Consider the following 20,777-nt stretch of genomic DNA (forward strand, 5'->3'; position numbering starts at 1 on the left):
GACCGCTACAAAATTACCCTACTGTTGTTGTTGTTTTTACTATTATTTTTATTTATTTATTTCAGGTATCTTCCTTGGCAATTAAAGGTGGCCAAACTGTGAATGTCATATCATGCGCCACCTGATAACAAAGTGGAGCAAGGTATTAACTGGACTGGCTTAGGTGAGATGACTTCTTGCGAGACCTGAAGATTAGACATACTTCATAGTAAGCATACATTTCACATCAAAAATTTTATGAGTATAGTTTTTATTCCATAAGCTGCTTGATGGGATATTGTTATGGCTGAGCTGTCTATCCGGTCCTTAATTTTTGGCTTGTGAGCAAGATATCACTTGAAAAAAGCATCATCATATTTATACAGAAGATGTCTCTTTTTATTACTTCCCTCTAGTGAAAATGCCTAAACTTGAACTATTTTTCAAGGTCACATAACTATTTCTCAAAATTTGTCCTAGGAGGGGCTGTACGTTTTTAACCCTGTCTGCAGTTACTTGATATAGTTTGTTTAAAGGCAGCAGGGCCATTTTTATAATTGTTTCATACATTTTTGGTAGCAATAAAAATGAGTTAATCACCCCCCCCGCCCCCCCTCCCCCTTTTCTCCTGCATATATGATATTTTTAAATGATTTCTTTTTTATACTTTTGTGTGGCAATGTCATAGTTTTTATGCCATTTTTTTCCCTGGTTATGTGAAGCAGCCTTCAGCTGACAGCTTTTCACTTCACGATAGTAAAACATTGTCCGCTCATATAGTATTTATGAGATATATTATATTTAATCATGACATTTTAATATACAAAAGAAACTCATCTGAAAATAAAGTTTTGAGAGTTTTTTTTCTCTTTTATTTGCAACACTGACACTGGTGGGGCAATCCTAGTCTTAGACACATTTTTAGTTTTTCAAAATGTGATATTTTGTCATGTGATACTTTGTACTGTAATATTTTATAATGTGATATTTTGTACTGTGATATTTTGCAACAACTGTAAGTCGCCCTGTATAAGGGCATCTGCTAAGAAATAAATAATAATAATTACAGTGGACTATGGTTTTCTACAAAAGAACCAACCAAGGGTCGTCAGTGGGACACCAGCGGCTTGCCGTTTGACGGTGTAACGCAAGGTAAGGTGTAACGCAAGGTAAGGTGTAGCGCAAGGTAAGGTGCACCTGTCCTGCATAGCTGGTTCAGTAACTGCTCTCTATTGTAATCTCTCCTATTTGATTGAGATGATCCTACAGCCCTTAGAATCATTGCCATGGTGCTTCGCAAGCTGTACACGCCGGAGAGCTCAGCGGTTATCAACTCTTGCCTTGTATACTATACTATTGAGAGGAAATGGAACACACGGAGTGTGCTGCTAGTTAATACCGTTAGTTGTTGGTTGGGTTGGCTTCCTTCTGCCCGCTGTGGTTGGATTCAAATCACCCAAATAACCTCTTTTTGTTTTAAACAGACCCCGATTCTTCTAGGTATCTTTGTGTGGGATCAGAGCTGAGTCACACCAAAGAGGTCTCAATGTTAGCCACCCCCACTGCGCCACTTTTAAATTGCTATCAGCAATTTGCATTGTTAACTATCTCGCTATCTGACACCGCCCTTGATATTATTTTTGTGAGGAGTTCGTGTAGAGAAATAACTGGCGGATTCTGCTTGTTTAGATGCTGGGAGATGCTATGTAGGTTTGGTACAATGACGGAAGCTGACAAAGCATAGACGCTGAATACAATCTGCCTGTTGGGTCAGTTGAATGTGGGCAGTATTATAAGTAACCTGATGATTTGATCCTCGGGCTAGTGTTGCTAGCTCTGCTAATTGTATATAGGTATGTTTTTGTGGCTCTGCTTTGTGGTGTCGGATTATGTCGTTTTTAATTTCCATACTAAGCATGCTTGTCATCACCCCCAATTAATTTAATTGATTTGTTATTTGGTTCTTATCATAAGTCATTTTCACATCGACACGATACCCGATGAGAATAGTAATGTTGTGATCTTGAAAAAGGCTGTAAATAGAATTGTGAGGATGTGGTCATATTAAAAACCTAGAATGTTGGTATATAATGGTTCTGAAGTTACTGTATATCTTCCAGTGGAAATGGTTCAAACTGTGCACTGGTACAAAAAACTTTAACAACTATACAAGTATCTATATACACCGTCGTTGTAAGCAAAAATAATACATGATGCTTGATCGCAGACACGTCAAGCGGACCACGTGATATGCAGTTGAGCACAGTTTAGGAGCAGCCCTTTCCAATACTCAATTTGCAGCAAGTTGCTCAAAACTAAATACGTTTCGTTCTGTTCCAAAGAAGTTACAGAGCTGGGGCGTCATTTGGAGCTCCTTCACTATGTACTGTTAAGTAATGCTTCCTTTGTCTAGCCTAACGATTAAAGTGTTGCACGCATGTTCACAGCCCTATCTGTCTGTCAGACTGAGCGAAAAAGTAGCCGTGTGCTTTCTAAGTTCTGTGCATGATGAGCAGAGGCAGGCTGCATCCTGTCTCTCTGGAATTCCTCAAGATGCGTGTTTCCCACGGCTATTCTAGTGACAGGGTCAATGAAACATCAATGTTTAAGTGCGATCTCCTCTCCAATAATTGGATTCCTCAACTTAAAACAGTATTTAACCCTTTAATCTTGACTGCTCATTTATTATTTAAGGTGTTTATTATTATTATTATTATTATTATTATTATTATTATTATTATTATTATTATTATTATTATTATTATTATTATTATTATTTATCTGCTGCTTCACACATACACACTTGTTTTGGTAATGGTTTGGTTATTTAAATAAAAATAATTGCAATTGCATAGCTGTGGATGAAGAATGTGGCATTTTGTCGTAGGAGGTGTTATGCTAAGGGTATGATCGTCATAACTTGCAAGAACAGAATAGAACATAATGTACTGGTCTGCATCTCAGAAATTGGTTAATTTGCACATTGACCTGACTTTCACAGAAATCCAATGACTATTTAATAGGGACACGTAAATGTAATTAAGACTTGAGAGAAGAATGATTTATATGTACTTTCTAATGAGTGTCCAGAGGCTAATTTAAAATAATAATAATAATATAAAATTAAAAATTAAAAACCCGGAAAGAATAGAAATGCATACTTTACTTTTCTGGGTTGATTATTATATCCTTATTTTGTGAGGACAGTAAAATCAATGTACACATTTTCATTAATATTATTTTATTTTAACAGTAACATGCTTTTCCAAAGAAAAAAAAACATACATTTATTTGACCATATATTCATATTCATACCATATCGCAGTACATTTTGGTTCGCAGTGGTATTTTTTTTTTTCAATTTTAAAACATAATGTAAAACATTAAACACTAGAAATGTTGAATTGTGGTTTGCAAGGGTCCCCTGTCCATATTTACAGAAGCCTGTCATTCAACAACTATACAATACTCAACGTTTTCAATATGTTCAATAGCAAACTGGATACAACATAAACAATACAACAACATTTACTAAAATGAAACACCACAATAATTTGCAACAGAATATTAAGACAATGGTCAACTGCATGAAAACAAATAAGACAACCACATTAAATCTGATCATTCCATTTGTATTTGTACGTTTTTGTATTCGTTTATTATTATATTTCATTCATTCATTCACGAATGATTAAAACAATTTTAATGTGCGTTTAATGTTCCATGGATGCCTGAAATAGACACTGTCCAAGGTGCTGATTCTAGTTACGCTGTCATTGAGAACGGTTATATATACTCGAAATTGAATTTCCAAATGATTTCTAATATCACAATTTTCTATTCCTAACCACCTATTTTCTAAATTTTAAAATAAATAAACACAGGCAGACGAAAAACTTGACTACTACTCGTATGAACTAACCACAACACATCTATACATTTTAATACCCATCTTGACCCGAACACATTGCATAGGTTAAGACAGGTTTTTACAATGGTCAAGTGCTGATTTTCTTTCATGAAAACAAAATGTGCTGAAATCTTCGAGAGAAGACCACTGCAATCCGACAGTCTATCTTCCGGGAACCGAAACCAACTGTAAGTGCTGTTGCTCAGAATGGTGATCCGTTTTCCTGCGATTCCGTCGGCTCCTGGCAGGGCTTTGTACGTCTTCAGCGGGTCTGACCGAGACTATGAATCTCCTCCTAAAGGTTTCACACAGCACAATGTAAATAAACGGGTTCAGGCAACTGTTCGCGTAGCCCAGGCTGATAGCAACTCTATATGCGTAATAGAATGACAGTGTCGGCTGATCTACTGCCAGCTGAATCAACTGCAACACATAGAAGGGAGCCCAACAACAGAAGAAAGCTAAGCAGATAGTGATTGCGATCCTGGTCACCTTTTTAGTCTTTATCCTGGCACTTCTCTGCGTGGTTAGAGCCTCCGAGGAGGTCATTCTGAGCAAAATCCTCCAGTAAGCCACTGAGATAAGCGTGAAAGGTATGGCAAAGGCGATGAAAAACTGATATAACGTATACCAGTAGATATCTGTCGCCGGGTTCGGCAAGCGAATCCCGCAACCTAACACGCCACCGGGCAAAGGAATCAGCCGGGCGTACATCCAAACGGGAGTGATGCTAAGGAACGATATGACCCAGAGGATGCAGATTATTAGAACTGCAACAGAAGGTGTTCTGAACCGCACAGAGGTGAGGGGATAGACAGTCGCTAGGTACCTGTCAAGTGTCATTGCAGTCAGGATGTAGGTACTGGTAAACTGACTGTTGGTGTCTAGGGCTGTAATGATCGTGCACACAGTCTCTCCGAAGTGCCAAACTCCGTTCCCCAGCAGCTGGTGAATAAGGAAAGGCATCCCTAGCAGGAAAAGCAGGTCCACAACCGATAAATTAACGATGAATATGTCGGGGACGCTGCTTCTATACCTGAACTTTGACTTACTGAACACGGTGAAGATGACTATCACGTTCCCTATTATGCCCAGCAACCAGATAATGCCAAATACCGTTGGCATGAATATACTGCTGTATGCAATATATTTGGACGTATCTGTGTAAAACAAAACCCAACAACAATTAGAGATCAGGGATTATTCTGTACATCGTAAAGATCGATAAACAACGGATAAAGCAAAAAAAAAAGTAATGTATTAATGTCCTTAGCTATTAGTGATTGTATTTTCTTAAAGGTACACTTTTGATAATAAAAAGTTAACTCCTGATCAACTAAAATACCGTATTGAGGAATTATAAAAAAATCTCACCTGTATTGGATTGGTTTTGTTCCAAGTCCGTAATATTTGCGGTGGTAACCACACTTTCCATAGAATCCATATCGTCATCAGTCTTGGTTACTTTCTTCTTTCTCTGAGCTGTGTAGTTTTTTTTTCAAAGCTTTAGAAATATTAGTGGCTCTTACTATTACTGACAAACTGTGATAAATCGAGCAGGAGTGGTGTATTTTCAAGCCATGTTGTCTGAGAGGAATTTAAAGTGTGCGCAGCACCAGCCACCACCTGCTCCTCCTCCAGGTAAGTGTCCCTAAGTCATCTCGCATTCTTCTTGGCGAACGGTCGTATAGTTAAAGCTGTACTGGAGGTATGACAGAAACACATACGCGCACAGTTTTTGCTATGGTCACTCGGCACTCCAAATAAACTATGTGAACAATCAGTTAAGATTTATTTGGAATGGCATAAAAAATTTTTTTCCCCTAATGGTTGATAATCTTATAATAAATAAATAAATCAATAAATAAACTAAGAACATGGCTTGTATTAACCTATTCAAAATTGAATCACAATCTGTATTGTAGCATTCACTAAACTCGTTGCGATGAGAATTCGATTAGGCCTGTACTGTAGAGTACACACATGGAAAAAGTATGCACGTATAGTGAAAAATATATATGATATGATATGATAAATTGCCTAAGTCTGATGTCAGTGTATTTTTCATTCAGGGCCTGTGATACAATCAGCCTGTGCATGGAGGAAATCAATTTTATCGGTGTTTGTATGAGTTGTAGAGATAATCCAAGAACTGTGAATGAAGTATTATACCTCATAAGGCTTACTATCACACTCCTCAGGTCGAAGCCAGTAGGTAACTGCATACAGCTGCATTGGCGGATATAGAAATCTAAAATGTTGAAAGCTCTAGCATCAACCTCTGGCTTGTCACACTAAAACGTTCTGTGAGGTATAGATGTTTTGGAAGAGCCATAAACTTAATTGCATGCATTGTGACCTGCACTGCAAGAAGCAAAATAATGCCAGTGCAGTTTCAATAATTGCATTCAGGAGTGTTTATAAATCCAACCAAGCAAGAAGAGGAGGCTGGGTGGCAAAGAAAATCACTGCAAACAATAAATCCCCGAAAATGTAGAATGAAAACAAACGTTTATTTTCTAGAAAACATCTTTCAAATTCGTTAAAGAAGAATAATATTTAATAGCATAATGACATTTAGCAACAGTTTTTTAACATTAAAAAACAACAGGAAATAGTGCAATTTTAATTGTACTTACACAAGGCATTTAGAATAATATTTATAAACATGTTGGGTACAAGGCAGGAATACATTAGTTTTAGGCATACAGAGGGTGACTAAACTGCACAAATTATCCAGTGCAAAATGTGATCAAAATGTAACAAGGTAATGCAAGGATAATGAGCATTGATAGTAACAGATAACAATGGGACTATAACATCACATTCCATAACCTTGGTCATATCTTATTATTAGACTTAACAGATTATGTGTCATTATCTCAAAATCTTCCAAACAACTAAGGTCAATAACCCCTGAAAACTTGCCTGAGACCTGATCACCAGAAACTGGGTAACATCCCTTTGTACCTCCGAGAGAGAGAGAGAGAGAGAGAGAGAGAGAGAGAGAGAGAGACAGACAGACAGACATTCACAACAATTTTCTGTTTTGGGTATTTTGCTTAAATAATAGAAGGTAAGGTTTGGCATACATTCTAGGTTGCTTCTTAGTAATAGGTGCATTTTATTTAGTAACGCACAGGTGGTAATCAATGGCGTTGGATGGTTTTACCTGCTACATGTAAAAACTAAGAAAGCTTCTTAATGCTGGTGCTTTCGGATGAAAGCTGATTAAAGCCTATTATATTCCACACTGCAGTTCACAATGAACTGTGAAACAATAAGGCGATTACACAGAAACATATAACAATTATTTCAGCTAATGAACTCTTGGGTGTTATTACAATTAATGCCAAAATGGGTTTGTTCAATATAACAAATACATGAAAGTGTTAAATAATAAGATTAAACCGAGATGCAAGTCTTTAAAAAAAAAAAAACCCACAAACAACGCACACACACACAAAGCAGACTCAAAAATGTTCTCCTAACAGATGTGGAAAAGCATCCTGGCTCCGCTGTTACTGTCCTTTCTGTTTCTGAAAACCTGGGTTAGGACAGGAAGAGGCATCACTCTCACAACTTGGATGGCTTCTGATGATGTTCTGCTTCATGTAGGCTGAGCTTAAAGCAAGAAAAACACTGGTGTAATCTCTTAGCATCCTAGTGAATGCCATCATTCCTGCAGTAACTGAAAAGATCAAAACGAGGCAGCAGGCTCATCCTAATTAACGATGACACTTGCACTTCTGCTATCTTGTTACAACAATATCCACAAGATTACAGAGACAGTTTATGGTAACACTTTAAAATAAGTGTCCAATTCCATTGTAACATGATTTCAAATGAAATTCCTATTGAATTCAAGTCGCAAGCATGACTTCATAACATTTCCCTTAATACACATAAAATAATCATGAAGCGACACTAATTTTAAAGTGTTACCCGGTTTATTTATACATTAAGGATACAGTCAGACATCTTCCCAAAAAGAATAGTAGGAATGGTTGAATACAGACATAAACTAGCAGATAGACCTGCAACAACACTGAAGAACTGTAAGCACAGACTGAGACAATTACAGTCTATTGTGAGCTGTACAGGTATGGTACTGCAAGAATGATCCAGCCCAAGCAGCATTTCATTTTGGGTTTGGATTTTTGATTTCTGATTGGAATAATTGCTGGAAAGATTTTACAGTGAAAGGTTTCTCTCTCAAAATCACAGCCTTTAGCTAGCAGAATCAACATGGTGGTAGTGTATATAAGTGACGAATATTCAAAAAAACTTTCATTTGTGAAACACTGTCAAGTTGTCAGACGGGCTTTTCAAAGGCAAGAAAGAACAGCCTTTTTGAGATTGGAACAAATATAAAACCTGTGAGCAAGTGAGCGGGCTGTGTCAGTGATGTGGTCCCAGGAGAGGTGGTGTTGAAGAGTCTGAGCTACATTGACACAAGGCCTTGAGAAATGTGCATTTCAAAGTGCTACACTACACTGCTTGACTCCTCATCCCAGAAGACTCACAAACCTTAAAACACCAAAAGCTTCAAACATATTTTAAAAAGATTACAGGATGTGGTCACTTTATTTCCCTTTAATACAAGAGAAGGAAAAAAGATAAGTGGGGATTATTCAGGCCTTCTTGTACCAATAAATTCACAGTTGCTGCATCTGTGTGTATGTCACTTTAATTAAGGTTATTTTTGAAAATAACAGGTTTTAGCAGAATTGCTCACTTACAGTACACACTGAAATATCACATCGCATCACTGTTGTCACTGCAGTGGCTTGTGAACAAAGAATCTACTCCTAGCACTTGTCAATTGCAATTGCTGGAGAACTTTTAAATGAGGAGTTGATATGCAACTGTAAATTACTGTAGTAATGGGAGTGGGGGATTTTTTTTATTTGAATCATCTAAAGGTTTAACCCCAGCGACTTGCCCTATTGACAGGAGCTTCAACAAGACCAGACAATTTCTTCACTTTTCTCTGCGGAATACAAATTAACTCAGTTATTTCAAATTCTAATAACGCACCCAAATGACATTGAAATGGCTAATTATCTAAATCCCTGGTCTGCAAGAACAATCACAAGATCTGAAGATTAATGAATAAACCAGTTGCTTATTACAGTGTTACCCCATCATAACGCTGTTGTCGGGGTCCATCATTTAAGACCGCGTTATTAGTGTTTCACCTTATAATGAATATTGGCATTTTTGTTGCCGAAATGATTTACAATGGCCAAATTAATATTATAGCGTACCATGGAAAAAGAAGGAAGGAGACACACACAATTTGCAGGTACTAAAAATCCACGGTTTATTGGGACAATTATTCCTGGCCCGTCAGCCTGGGCCACACCAAAAACAACAAACAGTTTTGCACATTCACACAGAAGGTTGTCTGACTCAGCTGTCAGGTTGTCTGACTCACACGCGCACACACACACACACACACGTTGTGTAACAGTATAAATCCCGGGTCGTTACAATATATACAGTATAATGGAAACTGCTATTCCACCCGTTTAAAGTTTACACCACTCTTATTTAAATTGTGTATTTTTTATAATAAATGTTGTAAACTGTAAATAAATAACACGGAATCCAAGGATGTTTATACACACTTGTACTGTTTCGTACTTGTTTTGTAACATTAACGGACAGTTTGTTTTTACTTTTAGAACAAAAATAAATAAATGGGTTTAAATACGGTAATGTAAAACAACAATACAGCCCACCGTTTGTGAGTCAAACTGCATTATGAGGGACATGAGAGCCACGACCATACCGTGTTATAATAATAATAATAATAATAAACCTTTATTTATATAGCGCAATTCATGTACAATACAATTCAAAGCGCTTTACGCTTTTCTACACTGTAACGGGTCGCGTTGTAATGGGGTAGCACTGTACTTATTTATCATACTGCAAGCTTGCATTATGGAGGCCTTTTAATGACATTCTCTTTAATTGTTATGAAACAAAGCCCAGGGATGATGTGGTGGACAGACTGAGCTTTGTGCCAAAGACTGTTGTACACTGGTGAATCCACAAGACTACAATACCACACAATGTCCCCTGTTTATTAAAGTGTTTTACTCCAGTGTGTAATGTGTATAAAGGAAAACACAGCTGCTACAACACTACTGAAAAGGTTAATTGAACAACCTTTAGTGTAATCACCGCCTTGCAAATTCTTACCGGTGGCTGTAGTAATAGTCAAGCACGTTGGAGGCAGTGATGTAAAAGGCACTGAAGATGGCAGACACAGCAAAGGCAATGATGGCAAGACCACAGAGCACACACAGCAGGACTATTCCACCGAGCGACAGCAGGAACCCTGTAGACACAGCAACACTTCTGAGGAAAGAACACCCTGAGAACATTTCTGACAAAACTTTCATTTTGGTCCACAAGTACAGACTTTAAGAAAACAGATGTTAACGGGAGGCAAATCTAGATCAAAAGATTTAGAAATGTTCTTTGTAGTTTGCTTACGAATGGGGAAGGGTATACAACAACAGGGCCTTTGACTAGTGGATATAAGGTACAGTACAAGTTATTGAAAACATTATATTTATCAAAGTGTACACCTTTTGCAGTTTTATGCCCATACTATTAGCCCAAGGTCAGCATCTGACAAACCCATAATAAGGTGTGAGTTTAATATCAAAGTTAATAATTTAAGCCTTAACAATGGGAACGTGTCCTATTAAAACAAAGCATGAAACAAGAGTTCCACATGCCCAGCTGTCTGAGCCTGAAACACATCTGTTTTTTTTTTACTGTATTGTGTTTGCAGCACTCTTGCCAGAATTAGAGATGCTGATGTGTGAAATCCCATTAGTCCTAAATCTACCCACACAAAGTAAGTGTTGGCTTTGCAATGCAAATTAAATCAATGAAGAAGAGAAACTGTAACTGGCTGAATGTCTACACCAGTCCAAGGTTTAACAGCAAACTAATGAGGTAACCTCCATCATCAAAGTCAGTTGGAGAGACAGATTTCTATCAGTAATGCTAATTGATGCACAGATACATCTCAGTCTGCTACTGATGCACACAACTTGGTCTAGCTTCCTAATAACTTTCTAATCAGTCCCAGTAGCAGAGAGAACTGTGTAAATCCACCTCTGATAAAATACAGCTGGACCTCAAATTAACACATCATAAAAGCACCTATTAGGCATCTTTCCTAAAATCAAACTGACTGTCCCTGAGGTCCTCAATGAATCTCATCAAGGAACAACTTGCAAACTAATCTGAGATTGTTCTTCCAGTATTACTCTTATGGTATCCAGGATGACTAATTCCAACACACAATATCCTCTGTTAAATCTTTTAGATTATCTCCATACGAGTATTATTAATAAACCTAATTAAAGTCAACAAATTGTTAACTAATGAATAATGGAAATAGCAATAACTGCCCCCTCCTGGTGGTTAGTTGTAGAATTACCTTGCAGGAAGATAAACCCAACAGAGGCAGTCACAAACGTGACAATAGCGAAGGTCAGGAACAGGCCAACGGGTACTGTTGCCATGGCACCAAACACCAGCAGGGCCAGGGCAAAAAAGGGGTGGCCATCAAGGTACTGTCCCACTGGGGTACTCATGATATCTGCAAGCTGACAATTAGCAAAAGCTATATTTGGTAATTACATTTAAGGAATGAAAACAGAACCATGAGGTTAATATTAATGATAATAATTATGGCCTATAGGCATGTGTAACCTTGTTTTAGAGATAAACAGGTGCAAACTTACTAAATTATAAGTGAGTCAAACAATGTACTGTAATTGCTTGAAGTGTCACTTTAACATCTTTCCAGTACTACAGTATAACCTGCCAAATTTGTATGAACAGAAAACATATTTGAGACAATATTGACATATTACCAGTTTGCAGCATTTTTGTAAAAGTGAACAAAACCTACAGCAAATCTTACAGCACAAGCAAGAAACATCCAAAGTGCACAAAGGATCTCTTAAAAGAAACTCCCGAGTTAAAATGCACACTGGGGTTTTTTTGTGTCCTATTCTTGCCAACTGCCAATTGCCACTGGATTGTAGTTTTAGCTTGCAATCTGGAGCTGTTCAAAATACCAGGCAGCACAATACAAGTCAAAATCTACTGACATCAGGTTGATCAACACAACACGAACAGATAATTGCATGTGGCTTTGCACAATAAACACTGGATTTCATCAAGAACATCTTGAGTGCTTTTACATTGCTTGCTGTCTGACCTTTTGCCACCTTTCTCTACATAATAAGGTTTCTTGACAATGGTATTTCAGAAACCATTTGTATAGCTTCATAATCTGCATCGTAAACTGCACAGACAGAGACAATGTGCACAGAATCACTTTCTTTTTTTTAATAACTTGAACAAATAGTGCTGTAGGGTACAATGAATGAAACTCTCTAGGGGATTAAATCAAAATTATGTAATTACACATTTAATTATAATATCCAAATTCAAATGTCTGTGGTTAAATGTAATCAGAGGGCTTACTGTACCTTTGACTTGCTGTTCATAGTGTACATTATTGCCTTTAGCTGGCTCTGTAGCTCATGCATGTCCTTGGGTAACGAAATGCCTTCACTTTTCCACATTTTATGAAAACGACTCAACTATGAGTAAGGAAACAAACATCCATCAGTTAAAAATCTCTTGTAAACCCCAGAATTACCTAAACAAGATAAAACGGAAAACCAATAAGACTAATATATTATTGTGAGTATTATATTATTAATATATTATTATTATTACTATTATACAAACAGTTTAGTAACACAATATATTTCTGTTTTGGAAAGAAACTTATATACAACAAATATAACAAGGTACAGAACAATAAATAGAACAAGACCAGTGACCTGAACATCAAATTTATCTTCATTTCTGTTTGTTATTATTATTATTATTTATTAGGCAGTGTAATTTGTTGCTCGACGACAACTTACTGTATGTGTGGGGTCAAATGTGACTATTCTATACAATTAAGGAATAAACGATGTGTATGGCAAGCTGATAGTATTTAATAAAAGGAAGGTCAGTGAAAAATCATTACATTACGAGTCTGTAATGTTTTTTTAGATAGACAATCAGTCAGTAACTGAGTACGACAGAAAATCAATTAAAACAGCACCGCTTCCATAACATTCACTGACTCAAAATTTGGATCGGAGAGAAAAATAAAATATGCAAAATGTAACAGAAAACAGAAGAAAAATGCCAATTGACACGAGGTTAGAATTAACTACGTAAACAAACACTAATAGTCGATGTTGACTGAAGCAAAGGTTTTAAACACTCGAAGCTGTTGGGGGGGGGAAAAAAACACAACATAAGGCCTTCTTATATTTTCAAACCACGGAACCGTGGTGAAATGAAAAGGGCCTGTTCTTCACCGTGTAACAAGTAAACAATACTACCCACAGCAATAAATAACAAAATGTGTTTACACAAGTGTAACTGAGTAGGTAATGGATATCTGGGCGACCATTTACATCTATCCTACTGACTGATCCCAGGTTTCTTTGATGATTAATCCACGGTATCTTCAATCTGGTTTAAACTACAAACTAAACTGAAAACGACAGAGCGTCCGATTTTCTGACTTACCCTTTAAATGATGGAGTTTCGCTTCAGTGCTTTTCTGTTGAAACTGGGCGATATATTTAGCTGTTTTATACACTATTTCCGCGTTTGCGTGTATTTCTATGGGAACTGACAGTGTATCTAAATATATTACGAGACATGAGACCGTGCAGCAAGGATTTTAACCCCTTTGGTACTGGAAATAAATGTGCTCACACCCTTCTCAGTATCGTAACTTTACATGATAACAATTTAAAAAAAAAAAAAAAACAGCAGATTTACGAGGGTTAAAAAACGGCCTCAAATGAGCTATACTGACACCCTGGTCTATGTAAGTGAAAGACATAAAAAAAGGGAGGAGGGGGACGGGTGATTTAAATGTATCACCCTTAAAAATGCATTTTCCTAGCACGGGTAAAGTTATAAACTCGTCTGCACCATACTGTAATACTGTACAGCCTGAATGTTAATATAGTACGATATACAATCAAGCTGAAACCCAGATGTAGAGAATTACATAAATATATATTTTGCTTGTGATATTGTCATATTTTATTGGATACTGAGTACTCCAGCCTTTTGGCAGAGGCAATCCGTGTGTCATTTGTAGTTTTGTATATGATTATTATTAAGATACATATCTTTTACAAGCCACTAGTTGAAGATCAAATGTCACACGTCATTGCTTTCATGACTGTTGGAAAGAAACGCTGGCAGTTGGTATTTTGGGAAACATAAAACTGAGATTCTGTAGAAACAACTTGGCAGAATGTATTGAGCCTTTTACATTTGAATACAACAAGGTTTCAAAGATTGTAATATCTTCTAGTGTCCCGTGAACCTTTTACTAATAATAATTTAAGTAACTGCCTGCTGGGCAGACTTATAATACAACAACTTTGTTACAGTACGATCACATGATCCTATCTGGGCCACACTCGCACTTCTCAATGAAGTTAAGACTACCAGCTGCAGACAATCAGAACTTACATAGATTTATGTTCCATTTGATATTTCCTGACAGCTGTGCTGTAGTGTATCTGAACCCCTCGGTGATGATTCGAGGGTCGGGTCACTTCTTTGCTTAGTAGTACCACATCACAAATTCACTGCCCCACTGTATCTATAATTGACAGTACAATAGACAGAGTACAGTACTTACAACCTTGCCCAGCCCTGACCTTTATCTGAGGACCTCCAAACTCTCTATTATTCACAAGCATCAAAAAGTACAATTTAAAGTGTATTAAATGACTTGCTTGTTTAGGACATCATCGCTCATGGAGAATAGTCCATAAATCGCCTGCTCAAGTCGCTTAAAAAAATCCCATTGCCATTGCTGAATGCAACCCGTTTCGTATAAACAAAGCACGCGACATTGGCATTGTTTTTGAAAATAACCAACATTACAATAACATTTTAAATCGAAACGAGGAAGAAAAAAAAAACATCGACTATTGTAGCTAACTTAATTTCCCTGCTGTAATTTACAGTTAAAGGGTTAGTATGGAGTATCTGAGATTGTTGTACAACGCAAATAATTGCGAAGTAGATTTGAAAAATGTGTTCAAAAGTTTGAAGAGAGCAGCACAAACTTTTAGAATTGTATTTAAATGCCATGCACGTGTTTAAATGAAATGTATAAGGAGCTGGTATGGTAGTTTTATCAATTACATTTTTGTAAAAATAGATTATTCATTTGATGTCATTTTTTAAAATTTGTAAACAGTTGAATACAAAAACACAACTCGGTCACAACGAATACGTCATTCATTAAGACATCACCAGCAAGTAAACTTTCCTTTGTGACGAAAGCGGCTCTGGAATTCGTGTTTTTCTTTTTTTTTTTTTTTTTTTTTTTTTTTTTAGATGACCTTCAAAACGGAAACCTGGGTTACTCTGGAAAGCAGACTAACGTTGTTTTCTTTTAAAACTATATATAAATGTAAAACAGTACATACATATAATACATTGTTTATAAAGTACCAGGAAAAAATGGAGCGCCTACAGAAGGTAGAATAAATGGTATCTTTTATCGTTTTATTTATTTATTTATTTATTTATTTATTATTGTTATTATTCGAAGAAAATACATTATTCTGTATAGTCGATGGGCACTTCCCTAGGTGTAGCAGAATATTATTCAGGGCTAAATTGAGCCTATTCACATAACTGTAATTCATGTAAGTCCCTTGAATATGGTACTACTGATTTGATGAAAAGAAGGAGGATTAAACCAGAGTTTACAAAGGCCACTCATTTCAAATTGTATTACTGTACCTGCTCTTACCTGTTGAGCAGTCCATTTAAACCAGGTTTATTGGTCTTTCTGCCAATGTTTAAGTGGTCAGAGTGGGGGCTGGATACTTGACACGTGGGATTGAATATATGTTGTACTAAAGTTAAAACAGCACATAGGGTGTTTTATGAAGGCAGTGGTTTAAATACAAACTCTGGCAGTAAACATTATGTACTGGTCATAGTAACAATAGTCTGACAGACATGCAAAAGAGGTACTGTGGCATTTTTACATTTTAAAACATATATATATATATATATATATATATATATATATATATATATATATATATATATATATATTATATATATACACACACACACACACACACACACACACACACACACACACTTGAATGAAGACAGTGGTTGACAACATTTTAAATCAGGATATTTGCTTAGGGTCTTCTGAAACGTTTAATAGCTAAAGCTATACTGAAGTCAGTTGCACAATGGCCTTATCATCTAACGAAATGCATTATATTATTAATGCTTTTTGTAACAAACACACCCGCTCCACCCAGACATATATTTATATTTGATTTCAAAGATGGAGGACGACTCCATCTTCAACATGAGTCACACAACACGATTGCCAGGGTTGCCTTCTCTACCAGCTGCATCATCTGAAGAGCCATCTGAACTTTATCAGGTAAGCTGACTTTTCATTTGCAGCTATCAGTAACCAATGATGGCACCCCTGAACAGCTTGCCAGCAGCACTGATGGGTTTTCTATTTGCATGTTTGATTCCAAGACTTGATTACTATGTTTGCTATGTAAGTAATATTAAAAAGACACACAGCAGTAGTCATTACTTTAGTTGTATCCAAACCTATGTGAATATTTATTGTACTATTGTAAACGTAGTCATTGTGACCTTCTTTTTTATTTTACCTGTAATTTATATTCTTGCTATGTTCAGTGTGCTTGCTGGCAAAGCAAATACATTATTGCTACCATTATTCATTATACAGAAATAAATAGCCAGTATGAAACAATTAAAGGTAGTTTTATTGTGTCTGTGACCGCCTCTGATGAACCAGGGACAGGTTGCTTAGATTACTGAAGGGACTACAGAGATATTGGCAGCAATGGTAAGAATTCTCACACACACGGTGGTCTCTCACCTGCAGCAAACATGCCAGCTGTTTAGTGATGTCTGATTCTCAAGTGTGAGCCTTTACGTGGGACTACTCAACAGATGCTTCTTCTGAAAATGTTAATTAGATATCTCCTTTCATCTGCTATTTTCAGTCTACGATAGAGTCCGTTTATAGTATGCACTGTAGCATGGCAGCATACAGTGTTGTATGTGAGAAGCCTACGGTAGCTGAGTCTGAAAATTAATTCTTTTTTAAATCAGCTCTGATTGCTTTCGAAGTCTGATGATGATGTAAACTTTGCATCTAATCATTAAAACAAAACAAAACAAAAAAAAAAACGTGTTTTGCTCAATTTCTTACAAAATGTTTTTGTAAGTGTTATGTATCCTACTTTCATACCTAGGCTAATCCATTACTGTAAGTGTCAATCAAATATGAATGCATGTCAATCAAATATTAATGCATATTGTTAAGTGCATGAACTTTCAATTCCCCCTGTTGTCCTTCAGCAGAAAAATCATGCCATATCCTACATATACAATGTTTACTAATCAAACGTGCCATAGCCAATCCCCTATTGCCAATGCAGTAGTGTATACCCTAATAGTCACTGGCTTGTAACAGTCAGTTAATCTGTGGCTTAACATACCTTCCAGCCTTCTAGAAGTCTGCCAGCATGCTAATTAGGATATTTAATAAGCAATGTTGTTTTTTTTCTCTGTGACTTGAAGCAAGCATTGAGGTAAATTATTTGTAAAAAGTCATTTAATATTTAGATCCTATTCCTTAACCTATTGCTTGTGTGTTCTCAATCCTATCTGCGTTGCTATTGGAAATGTTATTCAAAATATAATACCATGGGGCTGCGATACTACAACCCAGTGTTAAAGTGTTAAAGTAGGAAAATGTTCCGACTGTAGTTCCATTCTATCATGTAGCTGCTTGCATTGCCAGGTCAGTGTCCTTAAAATCAACTGTCTGAGCTGTTTCACATTAGTATTCTTATCATCTTATTTCCCTTAAAAAATCTTTACCAATTGCATTCTGAAGTTAATTGCTTTGATACAGTTTATCTGCCTCTATTGTCTCTTTAGTAACTTTTCAAGATAATTATTTTTGTAACAATCAAGTCTTTTCTGTGTTAGAATTCTTTAAGAACAATTATATAATTGATAGTTTAGAGTTTTATCTAGGCTGAGCAGTTCTCTTATAAAAATATTTAATTGGCGTGTTACCAGATCGAGGGTTTATTATGAACAAGCACACACACTCTAAACACAAGGAATATTTAATCAATAGTAGTATTTTATTAAATTCACAAATATTAACCAGAAATCACAAAAGTCAGAAAATCAATCTCTTAGTTTTCTAAGCGTAAAACAAAAGTCAAAGCTCACACACTGCATTAAGCAGCTAGCCAGGAAAGTGAAACATGACACTGTTTATATTCTACTCACAAACACACACACAGCAGCAGCTGCAACTCAGGCTGTGACATACATATCTAGTAGCTTGCTAATACACACACACACACACACACACACACACACACACACACACACACACACACACTAAACTGAAATCGTGCAGACAATCTTAGAATAGATCACATTAAGCTTACTTATAGCATATTGTTTAACAATATAGCAAGTTTACTTAATCCAGTCCAGATGCCATTTATCATTATTTCTGAACTGTATGACTGAACTGTATACCCATGATAAAGAGATAGATAAAAAGTGCTTTGTGAAAGCAAGACTTGTGATGAAGGATATGTTTATGTTCTTATTGCTTTAAATGTTGTGAATGTATGGCCAGTAAATGCTTTGCAAATCACATACTGCATCATCTGTATTGCTGACATGCTACCCTTTCACGAGTGGACCCTAGTGTTAAACTATTTATATTACCGGTATAATACGGTAAGCACATTGAAGAACTTAGTATGCATGAATAATAATAATAATATAAGCAAGTACAGACATTGTAGATTGTAAAACCATATTTACTTTATATATATTTTTCAGATTGTTCTTCGGCATAGCCAGTACCCTCCCATTCTGCAAAGCCCCTCGTGGAACTTGGCTGTTCCTTTTAAAGAGCAGAGACACCACAGGAGTCCAAGTGAATCCATTGGAAACAACTACACCCCCAGTGCAAGCAACCTGAAAATAAAGGACCTGCAAAATAAGTTTTCTTATGTCAGAGCCAGTACCACTCTGGTCTCTCCAAGACTGAGGCCTCTTTTTCGTATCCTTTTAATTCAGCTGTCAGCCTGCATTTATATAATGGTGTCTGCAATATCTTATTCATAAGGATCAGGGTGCAGGTTGCATACATATGGAATATGGAAATATGTGTCATCTTTCTGCTTTGTGGTTGCTCATTTTTGGTTTGCAACCAGCGATGTAATAAATATTTAATGTACAGGCTTTGTGATATTCAGAGGCTAAGGCTACAGCATTCATCTCTTTGTGGCTATTTATTATTCAGTTAGAGAGCCTATTTGGCATTTCTGGCACTGTACTTAGTTGGTTTAGCTCTTATTTCTCTGAAAGAAAGCATTTGTCTCTCTGGGTGTGTTTAGGTCCGTTACCTGGACTGTTTCCTTGGGGGTTCCCCAGGGCTCCATATTGGGGCCTCTTATTTAGTATATATATGTTCCCACTTGGTCAAAGTCTTAGACATCATGGCATGAGTTTCCATCTCTGCGCTGATGACACTCAGATTTACTTGCAAACTAAACCTGACATTGAAGTATTATTATTATTACTATTTCTAAGCCGACACCCTTATCCAGGGCGACTTACAATTGTTACAAGATATCACATTATTTTTACATACAACTACCCATTTATACAGTTGGGTTTTTACTGGAGCAATCTAGGTAAAGTACCTTGCTCAAGGGTACAGTAGCAGTGTCCACCACCTGGGATTGAACCCACGACCCTCCGGTCAAGAGTCCAGATCCCTAACCACTACTCCACACTGCTGCCATTGCTTGCTAACTGTATAAATTATATTAAACTTTGGATGCAACAACGTTTTTTGCAATTGAACTGTGATAAGACTGAGGTCATGTTACTAGGTTCTCAGCACCAGTAAATCTAACAGTCTAAGCATGGCTATCAATAGTGTACAGACTGAGTTTTGCACTAAAAAGAATAATTTGGGGGGCATTTTTGACCCTAGCTTAACTTTTGAGCCTCTGTGACAGTCTGGCTCGCAGTGGTGATGTGGATGACGTCACGGACCAGGAAGTAACTCAAACCAAACAGTGGATGGGCGGTTGAAGCTGAGTGTTAGTGCACTCAGCGTATTTAATAAACAAAATATTAAACAAATTAACACAACACAAAACAAAAGGGCACAAGGGCCAAACGAATGAACAAACAAACAAGTAAGTGATGTGCTGGGAAATCCAGCACGTCTTAGCAATTGTTTTGTTAATGTTGCTTTTTCTCTCTCCGCTCTCCCGTACTCTCCTCTACACTCTCAACCCCGAGTGCAGAGTGCTGCTGGTTTATATACTCTGGCCGAGGGATTTAACTAGTTGGTAATTATCTTATTATCCCCCGGCCAGAGTCTGCACGCGTTTGGTAAGGATGCATGACTGTCAGCTAGTTAAATAATCAGTAGCTGATCAGCCATGCATCCTCACGGGGTTTTTAAATATAATAACAAAAGACGCGGCGCTTTTACCCGCGCCGCAAACAAAAATACAAATAATAATAAATAGGGGCGGGACACTCCGCCATACATGCCCCCCCTTGTGCGCAGCACACATGGCCTTTTCGGCCACCTCCCCCCTTAGTCCCCAAAGTCCCGGTCAGCAGTCCCGGCGCAGGAACAGGGGCAGCAACGGGC

General features: G+C 37.0%; 3 protein-coding genes across 5 annotated transcripts in view; 1 reads left to right on the forward strand and 2 right to left on the reverse strand.

Moving 5' to 3' along the window:
- Window positions 1-3,224: 3,224 nt before the first annotated feature.
- On the reverse strand, window positions 3,225-5,684 carry LOC117417659 (melanin-concentrating hormone receptor 1-like). The gene is made up of 2 exons (XM_034029841.2): window positions 5,264-5,684; window positions 3,225-5,049 (listed from the first exon to the last, which is right to left on the reverse strand). Exons 1-2 carry the CDS (start codon window positions 5,331-5,333, stop codon window positions 4,052-4,054), a joined length of 1,068 nt encoding a protein of 355 aa, XP_033885732.1. The 5' UTR covers window positions 5,334-5,684; the 3' UTR covers window positions 3,225-4,051.
- A 699-nt stretch (window positions 5,685-6,383) lies between these two features.
- Window positions 6,384-13,809, reverse strand: LOC117417786 (lipid droplet assembly factor 1-A-like). Of its 3 annotated transcripts, none has more exons than XM_034030092.3 (5): window positions 13,532-13,809; window positions 12,424-12,537; window positions 11,361-11,529; window positions 10,103-10,241; window positions 6,384-7,508 (listed from the first exon to the last, which is right to left on the reverse strand). In XM_034030092.3, exons 2-5 carry the CDS (start codon window positions 12,517-12,519, stop codon window positions 7,466-7,468), a joined length of 447 nt encoding a protein of 148 aa, XP_033885983.2. In that variant the 5' UTR covers window positions 12,520-12,537; window positions 13,532-13,809; the 3' UTR covers window positions 6,384-7,465. The 3 variants fall into 3 exon arrangements, with proteins under 3 accessions (XP_033885983.2, XP_033885981.2, XP_033885982.2); XM_034030090.3 differs by having other exon boundaries at window positions 6,384-7,513; window positions 13,532-13,790; XM_034030091.3 differs by lacking the exon at window positions 13,532-13,809 and adding an exon at window positions 13,372-13,484 and having other exon boundaries at window positions 6,384-7,513.
- Window positions 13,810-16,355: 2,546 nt separating this feature from the next.
- Window positions 16,356-20,777, forward strand: part of LOC117418465 (dynein axonemal heavy chain 3-like) — a 50,399-nt gene continuing 45,977 nt past the window's right edge. Inside the window, exons 1-2 of the mRNA XM_059035296.1 lie at window positions 16,356-16,457; window positions 18,938-19,217. Of these exons, the coding sequence (XP_058891279.1) occupies window positions 16,356-16,457; window positions 18,938-19,217 (382 nt within the window). The remainder of the gene's footprint in view (window positions 16,458-18,937; window positions 19,218-20,777) is intronic.

This window comes from Acipenser ruthenus, chromosome 13 (genome assembly GCF_902713425.1).
Source record: "Acipenser ruthenus chromosome 13, fAciRut3.2 maternal haplotype, whole genome shotgun sequence".
NCBI lineage: Eukaryota > Metazoa > Chordata > Actinopteri > Acipenseriformes > Acipenseridae > Acipenser > Acipenser ruthenus.

Excerpts from the sequence above, each read along its gene's own strand:
- LOC117417659 (XM_034029841.2), bottom strand. The coding sequence starts at position 5,333 with ATGGATTCTATGGAAAGTGTGGTTACCACCGCAAATATTACGGACTTG. Across the intron at positions 5,050-5,263 it reads ACAAAACCAATCCAATACAG|ATACGTCCAAATATATTGCA; the intron begins GTGAGATTTTTT and ends TGTTTTACACAG.
- LOC117417786 (XM_034030090.3), bottom strand. The coding sequence starts at position 12,519 with ATGTGGAAAAGTGAAGGCATTTCGTTACCCAAGGACATGCATGAGCTA. Across the intron at positions 11,530-12,423 it reads CTATGAACAGCAAGTCAAAG|CTTGCAGATATCATGAGTAC; the intron begins GTACAGTAAGCC and ends GCTAATTGTCAG. Across the intron at positions 7,514-10,102 it reads GACTATTACTACAGCCACCG|CTCAGCCTACATGAAGCAGA; the intron begins GTAAGAATTTGC and ends TCTTGCTTTAAG.